The sequence below is a fragment of the Micrasema longulum genome, unplaced genomic scaffold (genome assembly GCF_059751315.1).
Source record: "Micrasema longulum isolate JH-2025_06_02 unplaced genomic scaffold, ASM5975131v1 h1tg000390l, whole genome shotgun sequence".
In the NCBI taxonomy this organism is placed as follows: Eukaryota; Metazoa; Arthropoda; class Insecta; order Trichoptera; family Brachycentridae; genus Micrasema; species Micrasema longulum.
Genome location: NW_028277591.1, coordinates 57,981 through 84,372, shown reverse-complemented (window position 1 = coordinate 84,372; position 26,392 = coordinate 57,981). Strand labels below are relative to the sequence as shown.

General features: G+C 32.5%; 1 protein-coding gene across 1 annotated transcript; it reads right to left on the bottom strand.

Moving 5' to 3' along the window:
* Nucleotides 1–671: 671 nt before the first annotated feature.
* Nucleotides 672–26,392, bottom strand: LOC148281950 (dietary and metabolic glutamate transporter-like). The gene is made up of 8 exons (XM_088225841.1): nt 26,277–26,392; nt 19,178–19,228; nt 15,270–15,506; nt 10,574–10,780; nt 9,870–10,031; nt 5,391–5,607; nt 3,329–3,567; nt 672–2,240 (listed from the first exon to the last, which is right to left on the bottom strand). The coding sequence occupies exons 1-8, from the start codon at nt 26,358–26,360 to the stop codon at nt 1,995–1,997; spliced, it is 1,443 nt and encodes a 480-aa protein (XP_088081967.1). The 5' UTR covers nt 26,361–26,392; the 3' UTR covers nt 672–1,994.

The following is a 26,392-nucleotide window of genomic DNA, read 5'->3' as shown; positions in this document are numbered from 1 at the left end:
TGCTATTTCCAAGGTATGCATAGCACTTTTGCTAGCTCCACCCCATGCAATTATTCCGTAATCTGTAATGGTTTGACACATTGAGATGTATACTTGATTTAAAGTTGTTGCATATTTAAAGTTGTTGCTCATTTGACACGGTACACATCCTAAGCAGATTACGTAACATAGATGGACGCTGAAAGATCAATATTATATTTAAAAAATTTTTTTTTATCAATATTACATGATAAAAATAATGTGTCTTCACTGGGGTAACCCGTACCGAGAACACAAAACAAAATATTTTCGTTTTTTTCGTAAGAACAAACATAATATAAATAGAGAAATTTACATAATTTTAAAACACTACGCATATTGATATACCTTCTGTCTGTGTACTAGTATGAATATTCAACAAACTCTCTCGTGAAAACTAATATAAAAATGACTAATTAAAATCCTTTCTCACATTCTAAAAATTACGTACAAAATACTGTGTCTAATTTCAATGTACAGTTTTGTGCCAAATCTTTTCAGTCAAACACGAGTATAATAAATAGATTGTACGATTGGCAGAACAAATAGTCTTTAGAAGTGCACAATTGCAACTGAAGACTGATGTATAATCACATGTAGCCATTTGTCCAACTAGAGTGAGACCCGATGGTATGAATATACACTTTCACTTGTATGGGACAAACGATTCAATGAGGAAGTTCAGTGTGGTTTAAAAATAAATTATTAGTAGACTATAAAACTAAGCCAAAAAATAGTAATTTTATCTACCGTTTTACCATCGCTCCGATTTTTAAAACTTTTTTTACGAAAATTCGAAATTACACCGCAAGCGACGTCACGAATTCAAGTTGCTGAGTGCTTCAGACATTTAAATTAAATCCCGTTCAATAAGGAAGTTCAGTAGTTTTTTTAAAAATTTTTATATGTTAATGTACCATTAAATAAAGCCAATTAAAAAAAAAACATTTTTATTAATCGTTTTTTTTTAGTTTTATATTTTTGAAAATATATCGCGTGTGAAGTCTCGAATTCTCTTCCCGTACTTATCAATGAGTTCTGGTGATTCGTCAATTGACTTACCGTGAACCGGAAATCTATTTCAACCTTCTTATATATGTTACAGAAAATGGCAGTTTTCAAAAAGAACTGGGAGTGCAACTAGGAATAGCAGGCGTCACATTCAATAGTATGAAAGCTGTCTGGAGATTGGATATTTACTCAGTGAAAACCAAATGCCACCTATATAGCGCCTAACACGTATTCTCCTCTACGGATGCGATTCGTGGCACCACTAGGGCCCAAAACAGCAAAATTTTGTGTTTTGAAAATAGGCGTCTCAGAAGAATCTTGGGTGTGTGGTAGTTTGACATAGGGAGGAATGAAGTAATTAGAGAACGGACGCAGCAAACTCCGGTGACAACAGTCATCGAGCGGAGGCGATACGGTTGGCTTAGCCATGTGCTGCGGATGCCTCCTGAGAGCCTTGATCACGCTTGCCGCCTTTACAAGGCATCAGGTTCTCGACGTCCTAACGTCCACTGCTAACTGTTCGTCGGCAGTTCGTGTAAGAACTACGGGACGTGAACCTGACTTGGGAGGATGCACAGGAGCTGGCAACCGACAGAGATGCTTGGGGGATCTTTGTGGAGACCATATGCTCCAACTAGAGAGCGGACATGGAATAATGAATATCATTGGTTGATTCGGAAGAACGAGTGACGTCATGCAAAGTAGTTAGTTTTTATTGAAATATTTTTTTTTTTACATTTTCAAGAAACTTCACCGCAAAATACATTTTTATGTACTATTTCCCGTATAGCTGAACTCCCTCATTCTAAAAACAAATTGTTTTTTACCCACTCAACGTCAAAAAATATTAAACTTCGAAATACATGGCTACCCTGGAAACGTGTGTACGAAAACATTTATTATATCCAATTTTCCGTAGCACTGAACATCCTCATTGTATTTTTCAATGTTTATTTTAGTATAGATTATTGTATTTTTTCTTCTGTGGTTGTCTGTTCTTCGCTTCTTGGAGAAAAGTTTTTTCCACTCTCCATCTGGACTTCTGATGTAAGAATGGTCCTCTTGAACCGATAGCTCGCGGGGTACCCGTACTTCGGAATATCATTCCACCACTGCTCGTCTCCTGATGCCCAGAGAACGAACACCAAGTTGGTGACGAGGAAGACGCCAAACACGATCCAGAAAACTGTCCTCCATTGCTCGAGAGTACTCTAAAAAATGATGAACACAAGTTAAGAGGATGTGCGAAATGATAAATATGTATTTAAACGTATTTTCTTTAGCAAATGCCTCTCCGATACTGTGCAAAAAATACAACTGCATGTTGAGTCAGACCGATTGAAAAAAATGTATTTATCCGAAGCTGGCGGATGAAGAATACAGTTCTGTGTGTGAAATAGAACCAGAATCCTGGTTGTGCGTTTGCGACTCGATGGCTACCTTCAAGTAAAAATCCTGGAGGAAAATCGAGTGGGGCGGCTTCATGGTGAAGTAGTGGTTTGAAGTCCCGGTTTCGATTCCCTGGCAGGGTCAAAGGGAAATATTTATTTTAAGGGTGATTTAACACTGCAATATTTCATCATCCCTGGACTGGTACCTGAAGCGTAGGACATATCACTTTACTTTCCATGTAATGAAAATTATCAAGATACGCTAGGCTTGGAGTGCCATTCTGTGCTCTTTGCACCACTAAGTGCAGATAAGGAAATTCTAATAGTTTTTTGTTTATTTTTTTATTTAATTTATTAAGAGAAAACAACAGGCATTATAACAAAAAAAAAACAATATTTACAAATAAACCAAAATTATAGGCATATAATAATTATAGTATTTTAATTATTACAATGCCAAAAAACAAGAAAAAAATGGGAACCTTTAAAAAGCCACTCACTGGTACAAAAAGTCAAATATTACAATAATAATTATATGAAAAAAATATTTGAAAACAACAATTTCCAAAAGTTATTTAAAAAAAAAAAAAATAATGATGATTTTTCCTATGAAAATGGGAGTGTGTATTCAAATTTAAAAATGGCGCAGATTTTAATTATAAATAACCGGTGCTTCTGTGATTTCATCGGAGTATTTTTTTAATAAATCGCAGTGACGCATGACCGTTGAGAAATATTGATCTGAGCAATGGTTGAAGCCCTGCGTGCTTTAGTCAACATGTGATTATGATGGCGACAATTTTTATCCAACCCGGCAGGCTCAACGGCCCGCTAACACATCCAACAAGAACGCCATGTCGCTAGTCCGTCGCGAGTTGTGTGTTTAGTGAAGTTTTCAGAATACTTACATCGGGTGTCAGGATGCCTACAAGATACGGAGTGATGATGCCGGACAGGGCTCCAAGACCATTGACGATGGCCATCAGAGTTCCAGCGAAGTTGGTGCTGAGGTCCAGAGCGTTTACTTTCATTCCTGGGAAGAAGGCTCCCATCAGACCCATTGACAGGGTGAAAAGACCCACCACAGCGGCCTCGTTGTTTCCAGCGTAGGATGCAAGAATGATGCAAATACCAGGACCAACAGCAGCTGAAATAAACAAAGATTTTCAAATAAAGTGGACATAATAATATTTAAGATGTTAAATAAATTTGGTACCTCCATCTTGTTCTTTTCAGATGGAAAAAAGGACACATATGTTAACCCACACAACAACACAAAATGAGTATTTTTATTTTATATTTTACAACAAATTAGTCAATTATTCATAGTATATTTATCGTACACTGCGCAAATACCGCGAGCAGCTTTGGCAATTTTTAAAATTTTCCTTTTTTAATTTTTTTTTTCATTAATAAATTTCTTAAAAGCTACACGTTTTTTTAGAATTCTATACAGATCTACTTTATACATCTAGTAAATGTTATTACTGTAACTCTCCAAAAAAAGAGACTAACTCTTGTGCTTGGAGAGTGACTTACACTGTTGTAGTTGTATATTTATAAGAGTTTATATAATTTTAAATACGAGTCCATGAGAAAAAAAAAAACATAGGATATATAAAAAAAAAAAACATAAAACAGTAATAACTTCATACTAAATAAAATTTCATGTAGTTTTTACACGTGTTCAAAATTTTTCTTTAGATTTACTTTAAATTTGTTTATTGATATATTAGTTTTTGGTTCATTGGGAAGATTATTATAATTTTTTATATTATATATACAAAGATGACGTGTTAGACCTTTAAATTGTACATTGGTGGATTTATTGCCAAATGGCAACTTCTTCGATGATGTTGATTTTACTAAATAAAGGTATTATTTCGGTAATTTAAGTTTTTTCTATTTTATTGTTCAAAAAACTTATATTTTTTTAAGTACTAATGTTGTATTATTGTTTTTATTATTATTATCTTGTTATTCTCAACTACACTGTATTATGTTTATATTAAGAAAATAAGATTTTCTCATGGTTATCTTTTATTAAGAAATGTTATGTTTTTTTTTTTACTTTTTTGTATTATATGTTTACTAATTTTTTTAGTTTTAATTATTCTATTAGTTCATACTATGTACTACATAATTATTATGCACTGCTGTAATAACTTCTGTAAAATTATTATTTTTTATAAAATAAATGAATAAATAACACTAATACAAGTATTAATACCTAATACTCATAATGTAAGGAACATTATGAAGCTAATAAATAAAATGCGTTCTGCTATATGCTTAAATACTAATAATTTTCATTGGTTTTTCCGTTTGCGATTTTCACATAAATGTGTATAGAGTGAACCGAGAGAATTTTTTTAAATTTTTTAAAAACGTATTTTTGTGCACCGTAAAAAACACCCAACTCACGCGTGCTCGTGTGCCTACTGCCTCCCCTTAATTAAATTCAGTATACCACTGTACTAAGCATCTGGGCCTCGATTACAATGGGAAGTTAACAGAGTTATCTTCAACTGTCTATAAAGAAAACCGATATTTGTGTATGAAAATGCGTATATTTGCATGAACATTTGAAGTATTTTTAATTTTTCATACAAAAATAGACACTTTCGTTCATAAATATCGATGTAAGTTTTTACCGTCTCAGTAAATCACGATGAAGATAGCCATTAATGATTGCGGCCCAGGTTACGCACAAAAGTTAGAGCGAGTATCATATTTCAAATCTCTGAATTTGCAATACTAGGAACCATAAAACCACAAGATTCTTATTTTACCAGTCAGAAATTAATTCATCACTGTCGTTTTAACTGAAGTGGCTTCCTCTCTTGATGTTAATTGTCCATTGTACTATTTGGACAATCGTATTACAAAATTATCGATTCTTTCTGATCATATTTTAATTGATATGGTGACGGATGATAAGCCAATACGTATTCTGAATAATCAGCTTACCGATGGTTGTAAACATCTTCCTTGCATTAGTGGTAGATATCCACTTTCTGTCGATGGACAAATCACAAAGCCACCCAAATCCAATGGAGGTAAACCACATGACAATATATGGAAGAGTGGCCCAAATTCCAGTCTTCAATACGTCGAATTTCAAAACGTCTCTCATGTACTTAGGAAGATCTGTCACCATTGTGAAATAGCCCCAGTCGTGACCAATCTGAAAAATAAAAATTGTAAAAACATTGAAATGTGTGAATGCATAAAAGCGAATGACGTAAAAAAAAAGGAGTTTTTAATCAATATTTTATAATTAACATGATACAACAGAGATGAAGAACGTATTAGAGAAGGGAATATAGAAGTCTAGGCATCCACAGGGCTTATGACCTGTCATTGGCTGGTTTAAGTGACCACTTTACACACTGTGTAACATTCACCATTCTGCCCAGATGTAAACATCCATATTCCTTTAAGTCTTCAGTCTGTTGATGTTTGTGAAGTTAAAAAGGTGAAACCTTTATTTATGAGGGTGACATTCATCTAATTAAATTATTTTACCTACATACAAGGCAACGACTGATTTTTTAAAAACTATTTCTATACTTCTTCATGGACCAGGTGGATTTATCAACAATATTTTTAGTTTGACCAATTTTTTTTTAAATAAGGACTGGATTCAACTCCCTGGAGAGCTTTTAATATTAACATATTACAACAGAGCTAAAGAAAATTTTACAGAAGATAATATAGAAGTCAAGCCATCTACTATTGCTTGATAAGTTAGAACGATTGCAGAATATTTTTGTTCGTTATATCTTTAATCTTCGCAAATTTGACCACATAACCGAGTATCGCACGCAACTACACTGGCTCAGTATCAGGCATAGAAGAAACATTCACATTCTAGCACTTCTTCACAATATTTTAAATAATCCCACTTTGCCTGTTTATCTGAGAGAGCTCATCCAACCTCTTTCACAACACGTCTATCTCTTCGTTCTAGTAACGAGAGAACCCTTTTAATACCCTGTCATCGCTCTAATTTTCGCCTCCTCTTTCACAGTAATCATTTACATTTAAGTCAATATTGAAATGTCACTATCTAAATATTTAAATTGATCCTTTATCCTTCTTCTTTCCTTCCTCATCCCCTCTCCTCTCTTCATAGTATAGTGTTATTTTTTTATTATTGATATTTATTTTTGTTAATCTTTGCTTTTAATTTTTGTATAAAATTGTAAGATTCAATATGTCCATGTATTTATAATTTTCTCAAACTGAACGGTTTGGGTAGGTAGGAAGAAATTGCCTTAAGGCAATATGCCCGCCCTTATCTGTACATATATTGTATATGTATATAGAGTGTCAAATAAATAAATACAGGGCTTATGATCTGTCATTGGCTGCTTTAAGTGGCCACTTTACACAATGTGTAACATTCACCATTCTGCCCATATTTGAACACCCACATTGATGTCCGAAGAGTAGCTATTGTAGATAGCAGGTAGATACCGCCGCCTCCACCCACCTACAGGCTGGTGGATAATTCCTGGAAGATGCACATGTGTAGTTACAGAGGGGTGATGCCTATTGTTCCAACGACTCTGCGTCCATTTTGGTACGTATTGTTTCGTTTTATGAGATTATTGTTCAATTCATTTTTTCAAGGTAATATAAAGACAAACGCGTGTGTGAGAGGTCTGGTTTATCATTTTGTATGTTTACAAGGTATGTATTTAAAATATTATGTATTTATAAATAAATGTAAGTTCACTTTTAGTAGCACTGTTCTAATTTTTTAATTATGGGGGTAGTGTTCCAGATAGCTGAATTTGGATACTTTCGCGTCAAAAGTTGATGCATTCTCAAACGGTTTTTATGGATTCATTTAAACATTTTCGATTTACGATTACAGTCGCACTATTGTTTGAAACATTCCATTGTTCACTATTTGCCACATATTTTAGTAAGAATAAAGTGTAAAACAATGCGATCAACCATAATAATAATAATAATATTTGCCTGATTTATATAGCGCTATTTTTGTAAAAAATCACCTCAAGGGCGCTTTACAATTGTATACCTAAACTTACATTCTAACTAAACAAAAGTGATATATTATATTCCCAGATTTAAAATTGAGGGTATGATAGTCTAAAGAAGTGATATTTTAGTTGGGATCTGAACTGACTGGGACTGTCGATGATTCGCAAGTTTGAAGGCAATTGGTTCCAGGCAGAGGGCCGGCGGCGGCAAAGGCACGATTTCCAAATCTAGTGTTTGGAGAGCGCCGGATTTCGACAAGTTTTCCTCTTCCTGAATAAAATGCTGACCAAAGAGGAGATCTCCTTCGACATGTATTTTCCCTAATACAAAGGTCCGATAGGTATTTTGGAGCCATTCCATGAAGGGATTTGAATATTGTCCAGCAAAGCTTGTATTTTATTCTCTCTGGGCTGTTGGGATGTTGTGAGATGTGAGAATATTTTTTTACTCCCGTAATAAGCCTCGCTGCTGCATTGAAAACAGATTGAAGTTTTTTAGTTTGATATTTTGGGAGATTTGCGTATATTCCATTACAGTAATCTAGACGCGAAACGACATAAGCATTTACAAGAGCTTAAGTTGCATCTGCAAATAAATAATCTTCTTTTTTCCACTGTTTGTCTATAACATGACTACATATTAACGACTAATAAATACTCAATCAATGTTTTCTAAAAGTTTACAACTTATTTTCATATTGTAAGCTACGGTTGGAGAGAAATATTTCACGCCCAGCCTGTACGGTGGCTGAGCGCGAATTCCATTTTCAATACCATAACAGAATGTACATTGATACACCTGAGTTTATGTGCAAATATGATTTTAAATTACTATTTGAAATTTCGAAGTAGTCAATGATTATTAATTGCAATTGGTTAATCAAATTAAAGAACATATTATAAAAAATAAACGTAAAGAGAAAACTACATTCTATATATTTTGTGCTGAGTGTTTAAAATCAAATATCAACTTAGAAAAACACACTTAAATAAACGTCCTCCCTACGATTCTGTCGGCCCTAAAATTGAAATCAAAAATGTATTGAAATCTTTGATGCCAATGCAAAATTTTCTGCGGAAAGTCTTTTAAATCCATATCCATATCCATATTTTTTAAATTTTTATTACCGAATTCTACGAGTATCTTTCTAAAATACGCGTCATTTGTTTCCTTGTCTCGGTTTTGACGATTTTTTATCACTATTTGCTCTATTCCTAAATAATCAAGAAAAAAAAACAAACAAACCATCTCGCCATTTCTCGTGGGAGTAGGCAGAGAGAATAGAACGCCACTTTAGTCTCTCTTTGCATTCAGACCTCGTTTCTTTTATATTTATACATATTTTCATGCACGCACGATGATTTTTTCAACGTTTAGCATGCCCGTCTTCAAATATTTCTTGAATTTTGTAAAGCCATCGTCAATCCTTTGAGCCGTTTTTCGTCTATTCGTTCGCACTACGTTTCCAAACAAACGAAGCACTTTTTTGCACTACAACCCTTTAACAGCGGTGAATAACACAGAAAATCCAGGCTTGATAAAACAAATTTATTTTTTAATTTTATTTGTCGATTATGCTTGTTTCAGCTTTACATAATACACAAATTTCAACATTTGGTCATTTGTGTGTGTTTTAGTATATATTTTTTTATTATTATACAATATGAAACATTTTTCATACAAAACTAATTTACGAGTCCTCTTCACCGAGTAAACCTTCGCCAGAGAGATTGCATTTCGACAGCATTCAAAATATTTTTATCTTTGTTTTTCTGATTCCATTCTTCGCTCCCTTACATAAGGTTACCTAAATAATCAGATCAGAAAATCCTACTTTTTAAATTTTAAATAAGGATTGTATATCAAAGAACTTTCAGGAGTATCGTTTTCCTTTTTTACACTTTTTATTTTCTCTCTCTTTAATATGCGCCTCATGTCTGAGGATGGTGATCACGCCCGACTCCAGGCATGGCTCGTCTGTGGACGGTTTACCTCCATATGGAACGGTCTTGTGCTGTTGTGTGGGCATTTGTCAGTGATATTGTTTATAATTCAGCGAACAAGGCGCTCGCTTCATCTTGTCGGATGACGTCCACGCGACCTTGGCCCTTCGACACTTCCCAGGAGAATAGTTTTATCCAAATCATATGAGTTCTCACTGGAAATATGTTCAAAATGCTGCAGGTTTCTTTTCTGGCACATGGATCTTAGTATTTCTTATATGTCTAGTTACTGGAGTAAAGATATGTTTGTACGTCAGGTTGTCAATGGAATCCAAAGCATTCGCCGCAAGCACCACATTTTATATAAAACTATCTGAAGATACTTCTTTACGATCTGCGTATGATCTGCACGATTATGTTTTTTTGTTTAATGTTAATTAGTCAACCTTGTTAGAGCACGAATAACAGTATATTTGTGTATTATTTTTACCTGAGCAGCAATCAAAGCCCACAGAGGAATAGACGTAAGAATGGCCACCCATGGAGTGTGAATGTCTTTTGGTCTTCCACCTCCAAGAGCTTCTTCTAAGAATTTCTTCTCACTGTCAGAAATGAATGGATGAGACTTGGGATCACTGTAGCAAAGAATCACCTAGAAAAAAATCAAATCATTGTAATTAAAAACAAATAAAAAGTTCTTCCAACACAGTTTCGCAAAAAAATAATCTGTTACTGAAAACTTATAAAAAAAATAGTTTATCAGTAACAATTTGTTTAAAGTGTTATATTTTACTTATTGTGTTGAAATATACATGTATGTTTATAATTGTAATTGAACCTCACATGTTAAAGGCACCTAGTGCCGTTTATTTCAATAAAATAATAAAAACATTTGAAAAACGGTTTCTAAAAACGCATTTATTATTTTTTTATAAAAATAAATATTTGAATTCTTATGTTTTACCCAAATATTTAATTTTGAGGGCCATTTTCAACGATTTGTAAATAACTCACAATTAGAAAATGGAAATCAAATTGGGGTAGAGTGGGATTCGAATTGCGGACCTTTGATCCGTGAGTCCGAAACACTATCCACAGGACCACAAGCCGATTCATAGGGGTGGTTTGAAGAATGCTCTAAAAAGGAAGCTCATGTAGATCGTGATATTTTGGAGAAAAAAAAATCTAACTCACCCACAAAACGAACCAGACGAGTCCAATTCCTCCGAACAGGTAGAACACGGAAGGCCAGCTTCCATTATTCATCAGCACTCCTGAGAGTAGAGTTCCTGCTATGTTTCCAATCTGAGCCCCTCCGAAAACAAGAGACCCCATACGCCCCCTTTCCTCTAGCGGAGCCCATTGGGCCAAAAGCGCGTTAAGGGCAGGAAATGTTGTACCCTGAAAGAAACAAAAAACACCTTAACATTTAGTAACGAGAAACATATTTGTAGAATAGTGAATGATATATAGTTTACAGCAGCCACTAAAACTACTTAATTACAGGTCTGATTGTATTTTTACACATAATCAGAAAGGAAACAGAATTTAAAATTATATGATAGTAATTGGATTTAATTATTTTTGTCTGAATGACCATACATTTTAACTATTTTATAATTGAAATTTTCTGTATTAACTTTTATATTTAATTTAATTACAAACTAGCGGACCTGACAGACGTTGTCCTGCCCGAACGTTGGTTTGCCTGCTATTCCCTTGAAAAAATAGTTTTAAGGTACTTGTTTGTGATTAAATTCCAAAATTAAAAATTGTCAATATTCAAATATTGAAATTAAGTAGGTATCGAGGTACTTGTTTATGGTTAAATTCCAAAACCAATAATTATTAATATTCAAATAAAGAATTCTTTTTGCAAATGTCAAACTCGGCTTTTCTCATCAACAGGGGTGCACTTTATCCATGAATGCGATTTACAAAAATGTGTTTAATGTTGAGTTGATATTATTTTAGTTTTACCTTTCAGTAGAACAAAATAAATGGGAAGAAATTATAAGGAATTAAATAAATGATTCTAATTGGGATACACATTGATTTGCTAATTACACATGAAATGTGATTGCATCCCGTTTTTTTAAGATCCTTGAAGTATTTTTACATTTTAAAAGGACACAACACGGCATAGTTGAATTCAAATCAGGAGTTGCGTACTGAGCGACGTCTACAAAGAAACTAATGGGTCAAAACGTAAACCTACTCATTAATGAATAGTTTAGTCGCCTTCTGTTTGATGTGCGTATGCGGTTTCTGGACTATTCTTAATTCTATGACGTGATGTTTATTTTTGTATAAAATATTTTATATTCAAAATAAACAAAATATTATTGATTAATTATTGACACAATTTAAACGCCCTTGTTCAGTAATTTACAAATTTGCCATGAAGTAATTGATGCCAGCTGGATTGTAAATAAATTAAAATAAAATGTCTTCGGCGCATACGTCTTTGCAGACATAATTCAACATAACTAATCTTTTATTTCAAGAGCCATGATCCAATACGCAAAACAAAAAACCACGATTTTCGCGGCCATTTAAAACAAAAACTCTTTTCTTTGAAAATGGACAAGAATTAACTATTCGTCTGACAGTTCAGTTGATCAGAATGTATACCTACTTATGTATAGTTATAAATCATTTATTTACTGATGCAACTACGATGACATGTTTTGTGTGTGGCAGTATGTATCAAAGATACAATCGGTGTCATTGTCAAAAAGTATTGTAACAATTAATCATATTAGAAAAAAAATACGAGGTCGCTGAGAGTTGTTTAGTATGAGTATTGCATGGTGTTTTCAATATTAAATTTCAAGAAAGATGCTAGACGCTCTAATTCTGCTAGCAAATAAATAGTAAAACTAGTCATTGTTATGGTCTGTTACAGCTGTCTGTATTAGTATATTATGCAGCTTGTTTTCCTGTGAATTTGCTATGATTCAATGAGTCGGATCGATTTATGTAAAACTCGCTTTTGCGTCGCGGTCGAATCAATAAATCTCAACATAACAATGTTTGCTAAGCATTGTTTATTTTTACCATGGCGAAAAAAAGTCATTTCCAGAAGAATTTTTTTGAATTTTCCTCAGCTGCTTCCCGTGATGTTTTCTGGGTTATTACGCCGGGTATTAATACTTCTTTTTGGCAACGTTTCAGACAGCGTAAAGGCGTCCATCATCTGGGTTAATGTAGATTTAGTCTCTGAGGGCCTTACTTGTAAATCGGGTATGAAATTGAGCTTGAAAATAGAGGTAGAATATTGATGGTATAGCGAAAAGTATTACTTACAAACCTCGCATAGAGTCAAACTCGGTTTAAATCTGAGATAGCGACCATGGAAACTTATACCTGCATATTATGTGGTATTACGCTGGAATAAGCACTCGATCTGTCAAAGGTCATATTTTTCGGTAATCAAAATGGATAGTTTGTCAGTTTTTTTTAAATTTCAAACAAAGTCCTGCGACCTTCTCAATGCGATTCAAGTTATTTCTAATTATTTATTTTAATAATTTTTGAAATGTTTGTATGTGTTTAAATTTATTGAGATAAAAAAAAACTCGAATAAACAATAGAATTCGTTTTTAACTTCTCCTCTTCTTCCTAATTTTGATTTATTTTTCTAACGGCTTTCTTCATGTTCTCCGTGACAGTAGTCTAGATTTGACTTTGACGTTTGTTTGTGTTGTTATAAAAGTTACTGCGCACGGGCACATATCAGTGATGACTGTTTAAAAAAATTAACATGAAATAACCTGTGAATTGTTACTCTAAAGTACTAAATATTACCTAGGTAATAAATATTTTATAAGCAAGCTTTTTTAAATATCGGTTATAAATAGTTAAACTGGGTATAGTTATTTCTTAATATAAACCTGATATAAGGAAATCTAATAAGTAAGGCCCTGAGTGTATAGTATTCGTATAAGGAATTTATACCGCGCCGCAGTCAGTAGGTGTATGTGTTGATATTTAATGCCGGGTACCATCATACTTTGAGGCGCAATCCGTCATCTGAATTAATATTTATAAATTTGTATCGCCTCCTTTATAGAATGCAAATTAAAAAATTAAGTAAAAAACAAAAGTACGATGCTATTTCCTTTGTTTAAAAAAACCTATCAGAGCCTCGAAAACAATGGAAGTTAAACCGAGTTATCTTCAATTGTCAATAAAGTAAAATCGAATTTCCTGTACGAAAATGTATATATTCGCATTAAGATTTGAAGTATCATCGCCGGAAACCATTGATTGAACAATTGATTAAGTCTAAAAATATATTTTATACAAACATATTTATTTTCGTACAAAAAATTCAGTTTACCTTTATAGATAATAATAAAAATTAATTCTGGTAACTAAAGTTAGCATTTATTTTCAATTTTATCAACTAAGTAAAATTAAGTTTTCTGTATGAAGAATATCTTATGCATATTTTTTTTTCTAAATATGATCAATCAGAATTATATTACCGACGAAGATATTTCAATTTTTCATACAATTATACACATTTTCGTACATAAATACCGATTTTACTTTATACCGTTTCGATATGTACCGATGAAAATAACGTTTGTAGTCGCTGCCCAGGGGTTGCTCCGTGTAAATCCGTAGTCTATAAGACCGCAGTGAAAAACTTTTTTTGCAAGCGGAGTGACATGGAGTAGCCCAATGCACACAAATATGCCTTTTTATTGTATTCAAAAGTAGACCTACAGAATTCTCTATTAGGAAGAGTGATTAGTCATTTTTCCAAATTTGAGAGGTCGTGCGATCTTGATATATTTAACGACTTAGCTCTCCGCTACAAACGGAAGCTGAGTCTCTTTTACAATAATAATATTTAGCCTTGATCTATAACAGTAGACTCTATTAATAATATTTAGCCACTTTTTATATTTAGCCTCTTTTTACTTTGTACTAGCAACGCCTGAAAAAGTTATTTTTTCAATTTCTATACTTCTTCATGGACCAGGTAATTTATCAACAATATTTTGAGTTTGTCCAAATTTTTGTAGACAAGGACTGGATTCAACTCCCTGGGGAGCTGTTTATATTAACATATTACAACAGAGATGAAGAACATTTAAGAAATGTTGATAAATTACCTGGTCCATGAAGAAGTATAGAAATTGAAAAAATAACATTTTCAGGCATTGCCTAGTATGTAGGTGAAATAATTCAATTAGATGAATCTCACCCGCATAAATAAAGGTTTCAGCTCTTTAACTTCACAAACATCAACAGATGAAAGAATTGAAGGAATATAGATGTTTAAATATAGGCGGAATGGTGAATGTTACACAGTGTGTAAAGTAGCCACTCAAACCAGCCATTGACAGGTCAAAAGCCCTGTAGATGCCTAGACTTCTATATTACCTTTTCTTAAATGTTCTTCATCTCTGTTGTAATATGTTAATTACCTCTTATAGTTGGTGAACAATTAATCTTCAAAATCAATCAAGGAAAGTTACTTTCAGATACGAAATACACTATAATCGATTTTATTTGAATTACGCTTGACCGGCAAGAGTGTCGTTCCGTCGAGCATTGCGGACACGATGTCTAGACATACTGCGCGACACGTACGTCACAGAACCTAGTGGTGGGGGAGTTATTTAGAATGTAACAACTTGCCCCCGTAACAACTAGCCCCGCCATCCCCTATTATTTTTGTGTTGTGTACGTAATTGGTGCTGTGACAGGTTGATGTTTTGTAATAACACTCTTATTGTACCAATAAAGTCCGTGTGCAAAACAATAAACTTAAATAAAAGAAATTGAAAAAAAATAAGGGTTACGTAGAAAACTTTAATTTGTCTTAATATATTAGAAATTTTGACCTTGAAAAGAAAATATTTTTTCTCACCTCGCCAAGTCCTTCCAAGACTCTGAGAGCTATTAGCGCCTTGTATCCTCCTGTTTGGATGACGATGGGAGTCAGGAGAGTGAAGACGGCCGTGGATAAGATCCCCAGTCCGAGGGAGTACTTTCCTCCAAATTTTTCAGCAATTATTCCTCCGGGAAGATGAGTTACGATGTAACCGTAGAAGAAAGAACTAAGAATTATACCCTGGGTCTCTTCTGACCAAATGTAATATTCTCTCTGGAAAAAAAAATACATTTTATTATACGTTTCACAATATTTTGAGTTTGTCCAAATGTTTGAAGGCAAAATACTGGTTATTAAGATTAGCGTATTACAACAGAGATGAAGAACATTTAAGAAAAAAATCGGACAAATCTCTTCACAACAATAAAGGTTTCACCTCTTTAACTTCACTAAAATTAAAATTGAGGAGAAAACTAACCTCCGCCTCCAGCTGTAACAGACTTTGGGATACTGTCTGTCAGCCACGCTATTTTAACTAATTTACTTTCAACATACTTATTTTTCGCCCCCAGCTGTAAAAGACTTTAGGATACTGTCTGTCAGCCACGCTATTATAACTATTTTACTTTCTACATACTTTTTTTCCGCCCCTAGCTGTAACAGACTTTAGGATACTGTCTGTCAGCCACGCTATTATAACTAATTTACTTTCTACATACTTTTTTTCCGCCCCCAGCTGTAACAGACTTTAGGATACTGTCTGTCAGCCACGCTATTTTAACTTATTTACTATCTACAATTTAAATACATTTTTTCGCCTCCAGCTGTAATAGACTTTGGGAGGGATATTGTCTGTCAGCTACGCTATTTTAGCTAATTTACTTTCTGCATACTTTTTTTCGATGATGTACTTAAAAAAATATTAGGGCAGACAAAGTGTGCAATTCTTTATACTAGTCTCCCTCAATGCAAATTTTATTGAAAAATATTTTTGAATTATAAATATTTACAAAGTTATCAAACATAGCACATCGTGATATACTGAAGAAAATATAAATCAACACACAGACAGATTTGGAGTTTTTTTTTTCACAAATACCCAAAGGTTAGCCCAATCGAAGGTTACTGACACACGAAGACGTACGGATGTTCAAATATAGGCAGAACGGTAAATAATATACAGTTGCAAAGTGGCTACTTAAACTAGCCAATGACGCGTCATAAGCCCAGTAAATACCTACCCTGCTCTCAAATGTTCTCCATCTCTGTTGTAATATATTTCATTAAAAAACTCTCTAGAAGAAATCCAGTCATTGTCTACAAGGAAAAACGTAGAAAAGTATTGCCCATTAAATAAAGATACTGCAGAACTAATTTACAAAACAATCATTCTTCCACATATAGATTACTGCTCAATAATATTATTTTTAGCAAACGAAGGAAATTTAAATAAACTAGAAATTTTACAAAATAAAGCGATGAGAATAGTTCTTAAGAAAAACAAATATAGCAATGTAAAAAAAATGAGAGATGAACTAAAATGGTTATCTGTAAGAAGGAGACTTAAATTTAATATGTTGATATTTATACATAAATTTTTCACGATAAATTACCAAAACATTTTAAGGATAAAGTTGTCTTAAACAAAAATTCTCATGAATATGCTACTAGACAAAAGGATAAAATAAGACTACCATTATTGAAAAGAGCTGAGTCGCAAAATTGTTTGATGTATAAGGGTTTAAAAATGTATGATGAGATGCCTGAATGTATGAAGAATGAAAAGTGTCTGAAAGAATTTAAAAATAAATGTATAAGTTACTGTAAGGAAATGTAAATATATATAGATGATGTAAATGTACATAATAGTTTATATTAGTTTTAATATAAGCTAACTTAAGAAATAAATAATTAAAAAAAAAAAAAAAAACCAACTAGTCTGAGAAGAAGCGTAAAAAAATAGAATGTATTAAGGCGTTGCCTTGTAAGCAGTTGAGGTGGTAAAATAAATGAAAATATCATTTTAAAAAAGATATTCTTCCGAAACAGCTGAGAAAGTTTCACAAAAAATTAACTCTAATTGTGTAACAAAAAAAGAAACACATTTGTCGGAAACTGAAACAGTATTATAAGAAAATAAAACTGTTGATGTGACTATAACTTAGTCAGGGTATCAGGGTATCAGTGGCTTCTTGCTGTTATTAATTCGTTTCGTATCGTATGAGAGGGAACGAGAACGAGAACGATATATGGTTTGAATAGCGTTAAAATGAGACGCACGAAACGAAATCGTAACAGAATAAGCCTGCAGGGCTACAGTTTATTATTCTTAGGGAAACTGTTCAAACAGTTGTTTGTACTAAATTTCTTGCCCACCCTGCTCTTAATTGATATTTAAAAACAGTTTTACAAAAAAGTTTAATTTATGAAACGGTAACTGTTACTGCAACTTTTTATAAATAACTGAAACGCCCATCTTTAAAATGCAAATGGAACAATTCAGTGTTATTTTTTAATTTTTTAAATATTTATTAATAGGTTTTAAAACTATTCCTTCTTTTTTATAATGTATCCTTTTATCAGCGCTATGATTTGTAATTTTGAAATTCTCCGCGTGTGTCGACACAAGTCTTTTTCGGTGATCTATCACAAAACTCTATCACTGGTTGATTCGGAAGAACTAGTGATGTCATTCAAATTAGTTCGTTTAAATTCAATTAAATTTCATACAGGGGCCGTGGCGCAATTGGTTACACGACCAACTGTGAAATTGGGGTCGCGGATTCGATTCCCGCCAGTTGCAAGAAAATAATGTGTTTGGTCTGGGTATTGCGGTGTATTTTCTACTACCTCCTTCCATATTCCCTCTATCCTACCCGCTACAAGCCTCAAAATAAAGGCTTAGCCGGTTATTTCATTTAAAAAACCAACAGGTATCGCATATTTTCAAGAATCATCAACGGAAGATTTATTCAACGGAAGATCTATTTGCTGAGTTAAATATATTGGATGTAAGACAGTTGTTTGTGAGGTGCCTACTACTTAAATTTTATGTAAAATTAAGTGAGGTAAAAGAACCCAACAAAATATAAACACTCGTTCAGCAACACAAAATAACTATATTGTCCCATTTGTATCAACCGCCTTTGGTAAAAAGCAATACAATGTAATTGCTCCAAAAATATTTAATGATTTATTGCCAAATATAAAAGACTCGAAATGTAAAACAAATTTTAAAATAAAAATAACTGCACATATAAATAGTGTAGCGAGAGATTTAAAAAAAATATATGTAAATCAAAAAACGCAGTATTTTATATAATTGGTACAAAGATTATTTATATTTTTATGTATTTCATGGCTTTACATTTGTTTTATTATTTATTATACTATATTATTTAAGTTTAAGTAACACGTATTCTTGGCACATAAATATACTTTATATTAGTAAAATAACTATTTTTAATTTCTAACATTTGATTAGCTAAGCATTTATAATGAAGTAGTTTTAGTTTTTTTTTATGTTATCGTTTTATTAGTATAGGACTACTTATGCTCTAAAGATAGAAAATCTCCATCTTAGAACAGGCTGTGCCATGTTAGATGGAGACTATCATAAACAGAGAACATCTTGTTTTCATTTTACATTAATTGGTTTTATATAAATTCCCTGTTATTAAGTGTGTATATTATTTTTTTGCAATAAATTTATAAATAAAAAATAAAATAAATTAATAATGGCAGCAAAATTTAATGATCTTATTGTTACTGAGCGTAAGAAAACAGTTTTTATATTCCATTTCCTGTAGCACTGAACTTTATCATTAAGTCAGATGAATCTCACGCGCACTAATAAAGCTTCCAGCTTAATTCAAGTTAAAATAATCAAATTGCGTTTAGTCATACGTTAATAACGTATAAATTATAATAGAGTTCACACTTACGTCTCCCTTCCAGCATCCATCATCCGTACAAATAATATCAAGATCCTCGGTCTGAAAAAAATAATAAAATAAATTAATTATAACATCAAAAATAGTTCAATTTTATAAACAAATTTCTTCCCGCGGTTGAACCTTTTATAACTCAACATCTTTAAAATAAAAAAAATACCAGAAGTTTGGATAGGTTTCAGTAAATATTGAAAGACGTATTTTTCAGTTTTTCATAATAAAATTTAAAAACGGCAGAAAATCGATGTATGATATTTGAGTCACATAATATTGTGTTGCCTTAAAGTATACTCAATTTTCAAAGAAGTATAAAATATGTTTAAACAATTGTTTTGCTTATTTTAACAAGGCGCACAATATGTACTAAATACCACGTAAAAATATTTTTCTCGATTTATTCAATATTTCGAATTTCACGTTTCACGGGAAGAAAACCTCAAATGATCTTTCTAGCAATCAAGATCATCGTGTAATCATCTGTTTATGAGAAAATGCACTTTAATTGCATTGAACGGTGTGTACTTGCAGTTCAACATTGATTTAAAAATAAACTTTGGTGTTTACTTTGGATTTTGTAAGCACTCAAATGGTTTGTAACGGAACTGTCACATGATGCTATAAATAATAATAATCAAAGTTTATTAACAAAAATAACAAATACTTTATCTACTACATACACACTTAGATAATAGATTTCTCTGGATTATGTCTAGTCTGCTTAACTAGGTACAACCTGTTTTAAGGCAGACATTTTTATGCAAAAAATAATCAATAACATTACTACCTACTTGTTAATTTACTATACGGTTATATTAATTTATTATTTAGGAATGTATTTTGAGTAAATTTTTCAGTTTTTCTCGACTTTAGCCCAGTAAACATTTTTTTACAAATTTATTAAATTGAATCCGGGTCATGGTTTCGCAATCTTTGGGTAACATATTGATTATTTTGGGGCCCAGAAACCTGAAATTTCTTTGCCCGAATTCAGAGTTTGTGATAGACCCCATGACCCATCCTTTAGTTTGACTTCTGGTAGTGAGGGAGTGTTCCTTTTGGGATTTGATAGAATAATTTACTTTCACAAATATTATTACTCTAAAAATATATCTAAGTTCTCAAATTCCTCAAATAACTTGACGCTGGGGTTCCTAAAGAGCTTTTTTACAATTATTTTTATGATTGATTTTTGAACAGATTCGAGAGGTTTTAATATCAATTTATTAGTGCCTCCCCATCCTATTTTGCCATATGTTATAATTGAGTGACATAAAATAAAATATAGTTGTTTGAGTTTAATAAGGGATAAGATATAAAGGGCGAAGTGTTTAGCGCGTTTGCTGCCCAGGGCCCCGATTACAATGGGCAGTTAACATCTAGGACTGTCTAAAAAGAAACAACGGTAATTGCGTACGAAAATTAGTATATTTGAACGAACATTTAAAATATCTTCATCGGTAACCTATAATTGAACATGTTTAGAAGAAAAAAATATAAGCATATTCTGATTTTCATACAGAAAACTTAATTTTACTTTTTAAAATTTATTACCTTAATCGGGTCTCTGCTAAGGCTAAAAGTCGTGTATGCTAAATTTTGAATTTTACAGGACATTACTATTTTATGCTTTGCCAATCTGATTTATTGTATTTTTTTTAAATATTCCAAAACTGCTATTTTTATTTATTTATTTATTATTTATCATGCTGTTTATTGCATTTAGCCGGCGTTTGGCAAGCCAAATGTCAAGAAAAGCAGTCCCTATAGTAATTTAAATTTAATTTTCACTTTTTTGTATTAGATACTCCTGACTATTTTGCAAATGCAATAATAGTATTATTGTTTATAGTAAACGCCGATTTTTTGCCAATTAATTGTATTTATTTACGAGGAAAACAAAAAACAAACCGATCCACGAGCTTTGACTCAGATACTACACACGCGTTGACTTATGACTGCAATAACTTAAGCATGTTCATCATTGTTTATTGTGATCGCTCAAATGCTTAGCATATTTTAAACACGTTGATAGTTATTTGTGATTGAGCTACAAGTCTTAGAACGCAAGAATTAACTTACGAGAACCCGTCACAATAGATCTACACGCGTCACAGCGACGTCAGAAGCTTGTTTAGAACTAACCCCCGTTTAAAAAAAAGGTACTGTTTTGAGTATGTCTTAATGTTAGTAGACAGGCTGGATTTTCTCCCTACGGAGTTATTGAAATGTAAATTTGTTGCAACAAACAGGGAAAACATTTACTCTAACGGAATATGGAAGTCTAGGCATTTACATGACTTACGACGTGTCATTGGCTAGTTTAAGTGGCCACTGCGCCCTGTGTAACATTCACCATGACAACCGTAACCAGCCAATGATACGTCATAAGTAATGTAAATGCCTAGATTTTTATATTCCGTTCTCAAAAATGTTTTCCCTGTCTGTTGCAAATATTACACAGGGTGCAGTGGCTACTTAAACCAGCCAATGACACGCCATAAGCCATCTAAATGCCTAAACTTTCTTCATGTTGCCTCAATGTTTTCCATCTTTGTTGCAATAAATTTAGAAGAAATGCTCTTAGGTAAAATCTTGCAAAAAATAAACTAAATGGAGATTAGTTGGCCTCGTGGCATTAAAGCTTAGTACGTTTGCTGCAGTCAAATATAAACAAATAATACAATAAAACTTAATCCACCCTATTTAATTTTTATCTTGCCGTGTAGATATTTTCCGATCGTATAAAGTATGTTTTCTTTAACTCTTTGTTCCCTGAACACAGAGTTTTTGGACTTTTTCTTTTTGAATTGTGTTATTTATAGCTGGAAAACGATAATGTAGATCTTGTTTTTTTTTTAAATCTTCATGTATAAAAAAAATTGTTTTACGAATTTGTACCGTCGCGCGTCGGGGAGTTGAAACTCAAATTTTTGTTCTTTCAGTACAATATATTTACACAAATTAGCGAAAAACCTGCATTACAATCAAACCACGAAAATATTTTTAAAAAATTACTTTTTTGCTATCAAAATAGGAAAATTTCACGTACTACAAATACCGTTAAAAATATATGAAATTAATAAAAAATCATTCATTTTATTTTCAAAATCAATTTGGATATTTTTGGAGAAATGTTTTCATACATAAATGTAAAAAAGAAATGTATAAAATGCGTTGCTAGAAAAATGCGACGTGTTTGGGCTTGGTGTTGTGACGTCAAGATTCGTGATATTGTTCTGAACAAATTTTAATGGCCCGAACAAATAAACATGAATCGTGAGGTATTAAGGGCGAGGGCAATGGAATGGCCGTTTTAGCGGGAATCCAAAATTACAAATTATAAGTAGTTTTATGCTACCAATAATTAGCAAAAAAATTTTTTTTTACTGGACAGTATTTCATAGACTTTTATTTCTTAAATAAATAAATAAATCATGTTTTTAAAAAAGTGATTTTCCCTATTATAATACTGGGGTTTGTAAAGAAGTTGCAATTTTACACAGCATAATGGGCTCTACGAAAAACTGATCCCCAGGAGTAATTTTTTTAAGCTAATTAATTTAAAATTCCCAAAACTACTTAAACATAACATAATATGCACCAGATGTGATTAGTTACATCTATTATTTATTTCGTCTGGGAGTCTATTTACTATGCGTGGGAGTATATACGCCCTGGTCCTCTCTCCATACGCATTTAGAGCTCTTTTTTCTGTGAAATATCCTTTTACTTTTTGGCGGGTTTCATACTAATGGGATATCGGCGTTTTGTAGAAATCTTTAAAGTCCTATGTTACCAAGCGATAGTTAATCATATTTTGTACGGTCAAAACTTTACACATTGGGAAAAGATTTTCATGGTCATTTTACTTGCTAACAATTTTAGGAATCTAATTTGTATATTTTTTTATCCTATTTGTATGCACTTCGAATGTTAGCCCGTAGCAACTCACTCCTTATGATATGATCTACTCAACCAAAGCATGGAATAAATAGTACAGGTGGAACACCGAATTTTAAATGATAAAATTTTATAAGTATCGCTTTTAGTTTAACATTTTCTACATGTAATTTCCAATGAAAATTGTTTTCGATGATTAAGCCTGGATATGTATATTGTTTGACCATTTCTATGGTTTGACAGGCACAGGGATAAAAAATATGTTTAGGAACATTTATGTGTACTTGAACAAAAAACGATTCGATTAGTGCTATTATTGTCGCATAGATGCGGATTACAGAATGAATATTGAATGACGTCCCCCATATTTGTTATTTGAGAAGACCTATTTTTCCTAGGTGCGTATGTTTTCATTATGTTTAAAACCGTCGTATGATCAGCCTTCATTAATTCCAAGTGACAGAGGTTTAAACCACAATAAGGAATTGATATTATGTTTACCACACACGTTTTTGCGTATAATTGTAATATTTATTTATTCTCTTGCTCCACAACAGGTCAGAAGGCCCAATAACAAGCAAGCGTAACAATTAGATCACGGACGGGGGCCGCTGCTAATTTGAGAGCTAGTTGGACTAAAAATAGTTTAAAAATTTTGTAAAAATTGACGAATGGTTTGTATGAAACAAACATGGTAAAACGATACGTTTTGCCGATTTTGACAAAATCGCATAAATTATTTAGTTAGTTTTTAAGTCAACTTTCCGTGGTGCAACTTGCTCTTACTGGGATATTTATTTTTAAAATAAATCCTTCACAATAGTCATCATACCTTTATCTGAAATTTAAAATTCCCGAAACGTTTAAACATTTGAATATTTATTTATTTATGAAAGTAACAATACATTGTTTTACAAATACATGGTACTTTTTCGTAAAATGCACGTATATACATAGTTATGAAGTAATATAATATTGGTCACACAAGGACACTGAGAGAAACATTGATATGGTTGTATATTGAGAGGTTGAGCCTTTTGCTTTTATTTTGTAAATATTTTTGATAATTTACTGCCTAAAAAAAATTATGTTCAAAACTTGTTTATTTATCGTAGCTTCTCCAAATTTAATTTACTTTGTCCCCATTTAGATATTTTTAACACAAAATTTTGTGACTTCAAAAAAAACCTTTTTCAAACACTGGAAAATGAAACATTTGTCAGTGTGTAATAAGTTTTTGTTCCTTTAATTATGTTTATTTTATTATAAAATCAACATTTTGAATTGGTCAACTATATTATGAAAACTCCTCTCGTCCACTCCTCCACTCCTCATCCCTTAACCTTCTTAAGAGCTCTTTTTTTTTCTCATGTCTCATATAATATATTATTTTTCTCTTTACTGTGTAACATGTTCTCTCAGTATATTGGTGAAAAACTTTAACTGGATGTATGTAGTATTTTTGTATTTTGTATTCTTAGATAACAACTGTTGTTTTTCCTTAATAAATAAAATAAAAAATAAAATATTTATAAGTTCCCTTTCTCAGTACTTTAATAATAGTTATATTTAATCATTTGCTGCATTAAAAAAATATTGATGATTTTTGTTACTACTGACCCAGCTTTATTTTGAGTTAGAACGTACATATATATTTTAGTGTTATTGGTAAGTTGCAAAAAAATATGTATTTGACCCAACTCAACACGGGCTGGTACCCTCGTGGAGTTGGGATACATCTTCTTCTTCTTTTGCCGCTCCTAGCGGAGGCGACCATCATTCTGAATTCATCGCGATCCAGGGCCAGTCTAATCAGCGCTGCTGCATCCGGCACACCGAACCACTGTCTGAGATTTCTGAGCCATGGTGCTCTTTTCCGTCCCATACTCCGCCTGCTCTCTATCTTTTCTTCCATAGTAAGTTGAAGAAAAGCATACATCTGATTGCGGAATATGTGACCAAAGAATGAGGGTTTTTTTATTTTTACAGTGGTCAGTAGCTTCATCTCTTTGTTCATAATACTGAACATCGCTTCATTGGAGACGCGATCAGTCCATGAGATTTGAAAAATTCTTCTGTACAATCAAGGTTCAAAGGCCTTTATTTTGTTCATCGTTGAAACTTTAAGAGTCCAACCCTCCATTCCATACAGCAACACTGGCAATGCCAGCTTGTTTTGCTCTATTTTTGCTTTATTTTTGCGTTTAGCCTCATACCTCGGTTGCACAAGAGTTTCTGCATTTGATAAAAGGTTGATCTCGCAATTTCAATTCTGGTCTTTATTTCAAAATCCAAATTCGACTCATCATTTACCCAGCATCCTAAATATTTAAAACGGGTAACCTGTTCAATCCTATTACCATTTATAGTGAGATGGATGTTAATGCCTTTCCGTTTGCTGGCCACCATTGCTTTGGTTTTAAGAGCGTTCATCTTGAGTCCAAGTTCCTTACCCCTGCATTGTTCACCTTGTCAAAAAGTTGCTGTAGATGATCAGCAGTATCAGCTTTAATGGCAGTATCATCTGCGTATCTTATATTATGATTGCCTCTGGTTTAATGGACTGTCCTGAACTACTATGCAAACTCTATTAATGTTAGGTCCAAAGCTCTACGTAATAACCTTATTCTTCATATTCCTCTCGTTTCATCTAATTAGAATTCATATTTATGGCGAACTTTTGATTATTTAAATGTAATAACAAAATCATTAAACATAGATATTTGCAGATAATCATAATGACGTGCGGCGTTTGCTTTCGAAATAATTCGTAGTGGTTTTTCTTTTCTTTTTGATTAACATTAGATTACTGTTCATTTTGTGTTCGAGAATATTTTTTAACTAACTGTGATGTTACTTGTGAAAAACTGTAATTGGCTTATTTATAATTTGTTTTGTTTTATATATGAGATAAATTATATCTATTGGTTATCCAAATAAAGAATTAAATAAAAATATATGAAAAAAATATTTTTAATTTGTATCTCAACATCCTGCAAGGTCTCTCTAAATACGAATTCGGAATATAAGTTAAAAAGCATAGGCGAAAGTATGCAACCCTGTCTTACACCTTTCAGGATATGTTTTTTTTTCAGTTTTAATATCATTGGGATACATATCATTATTAAATTGGGGTGTTATCTATAATGTAGTAAATATTAAATTAAAATAATCACATTTTAATACTTACATCGTTTCTATAAACCATTTCGGTAATGGCCAAGTTGAGGCATACTCTCATTGTGTATGCGTTGGCTATCGCCAGAAACCCCATGATGGCGAACACCCATCTTTGCGGAATAATGA

What these genes read in the sequence shown, in the direction of transcription:
- LOC148281950 (XM_088225841.1), bottom strand. Translation starts at nt 26,360, where the DNA reads ATGGGGTTTCTGGCGATAGCCAACGCATACACAATGAGAGTATGCCTC. An exon ending in AAATGGTTTATAGAAACGAT is followed by an intron (nt 19,229 to 26,276) that starts GTAAGTATTAAA and finishes TATTTTTTTCAG; the next exon opens with ACCGAGGATCTTGATATTAT. An exon ending in GGGCTTTGATTGCTGCTCAG is followed by an intron (nt 5,608 to 9,869) that starts GTAAAAATAATA and finishes TTTATTTTTCAG; the next exon opens with ATTGGTCACGACTGGGGCTA.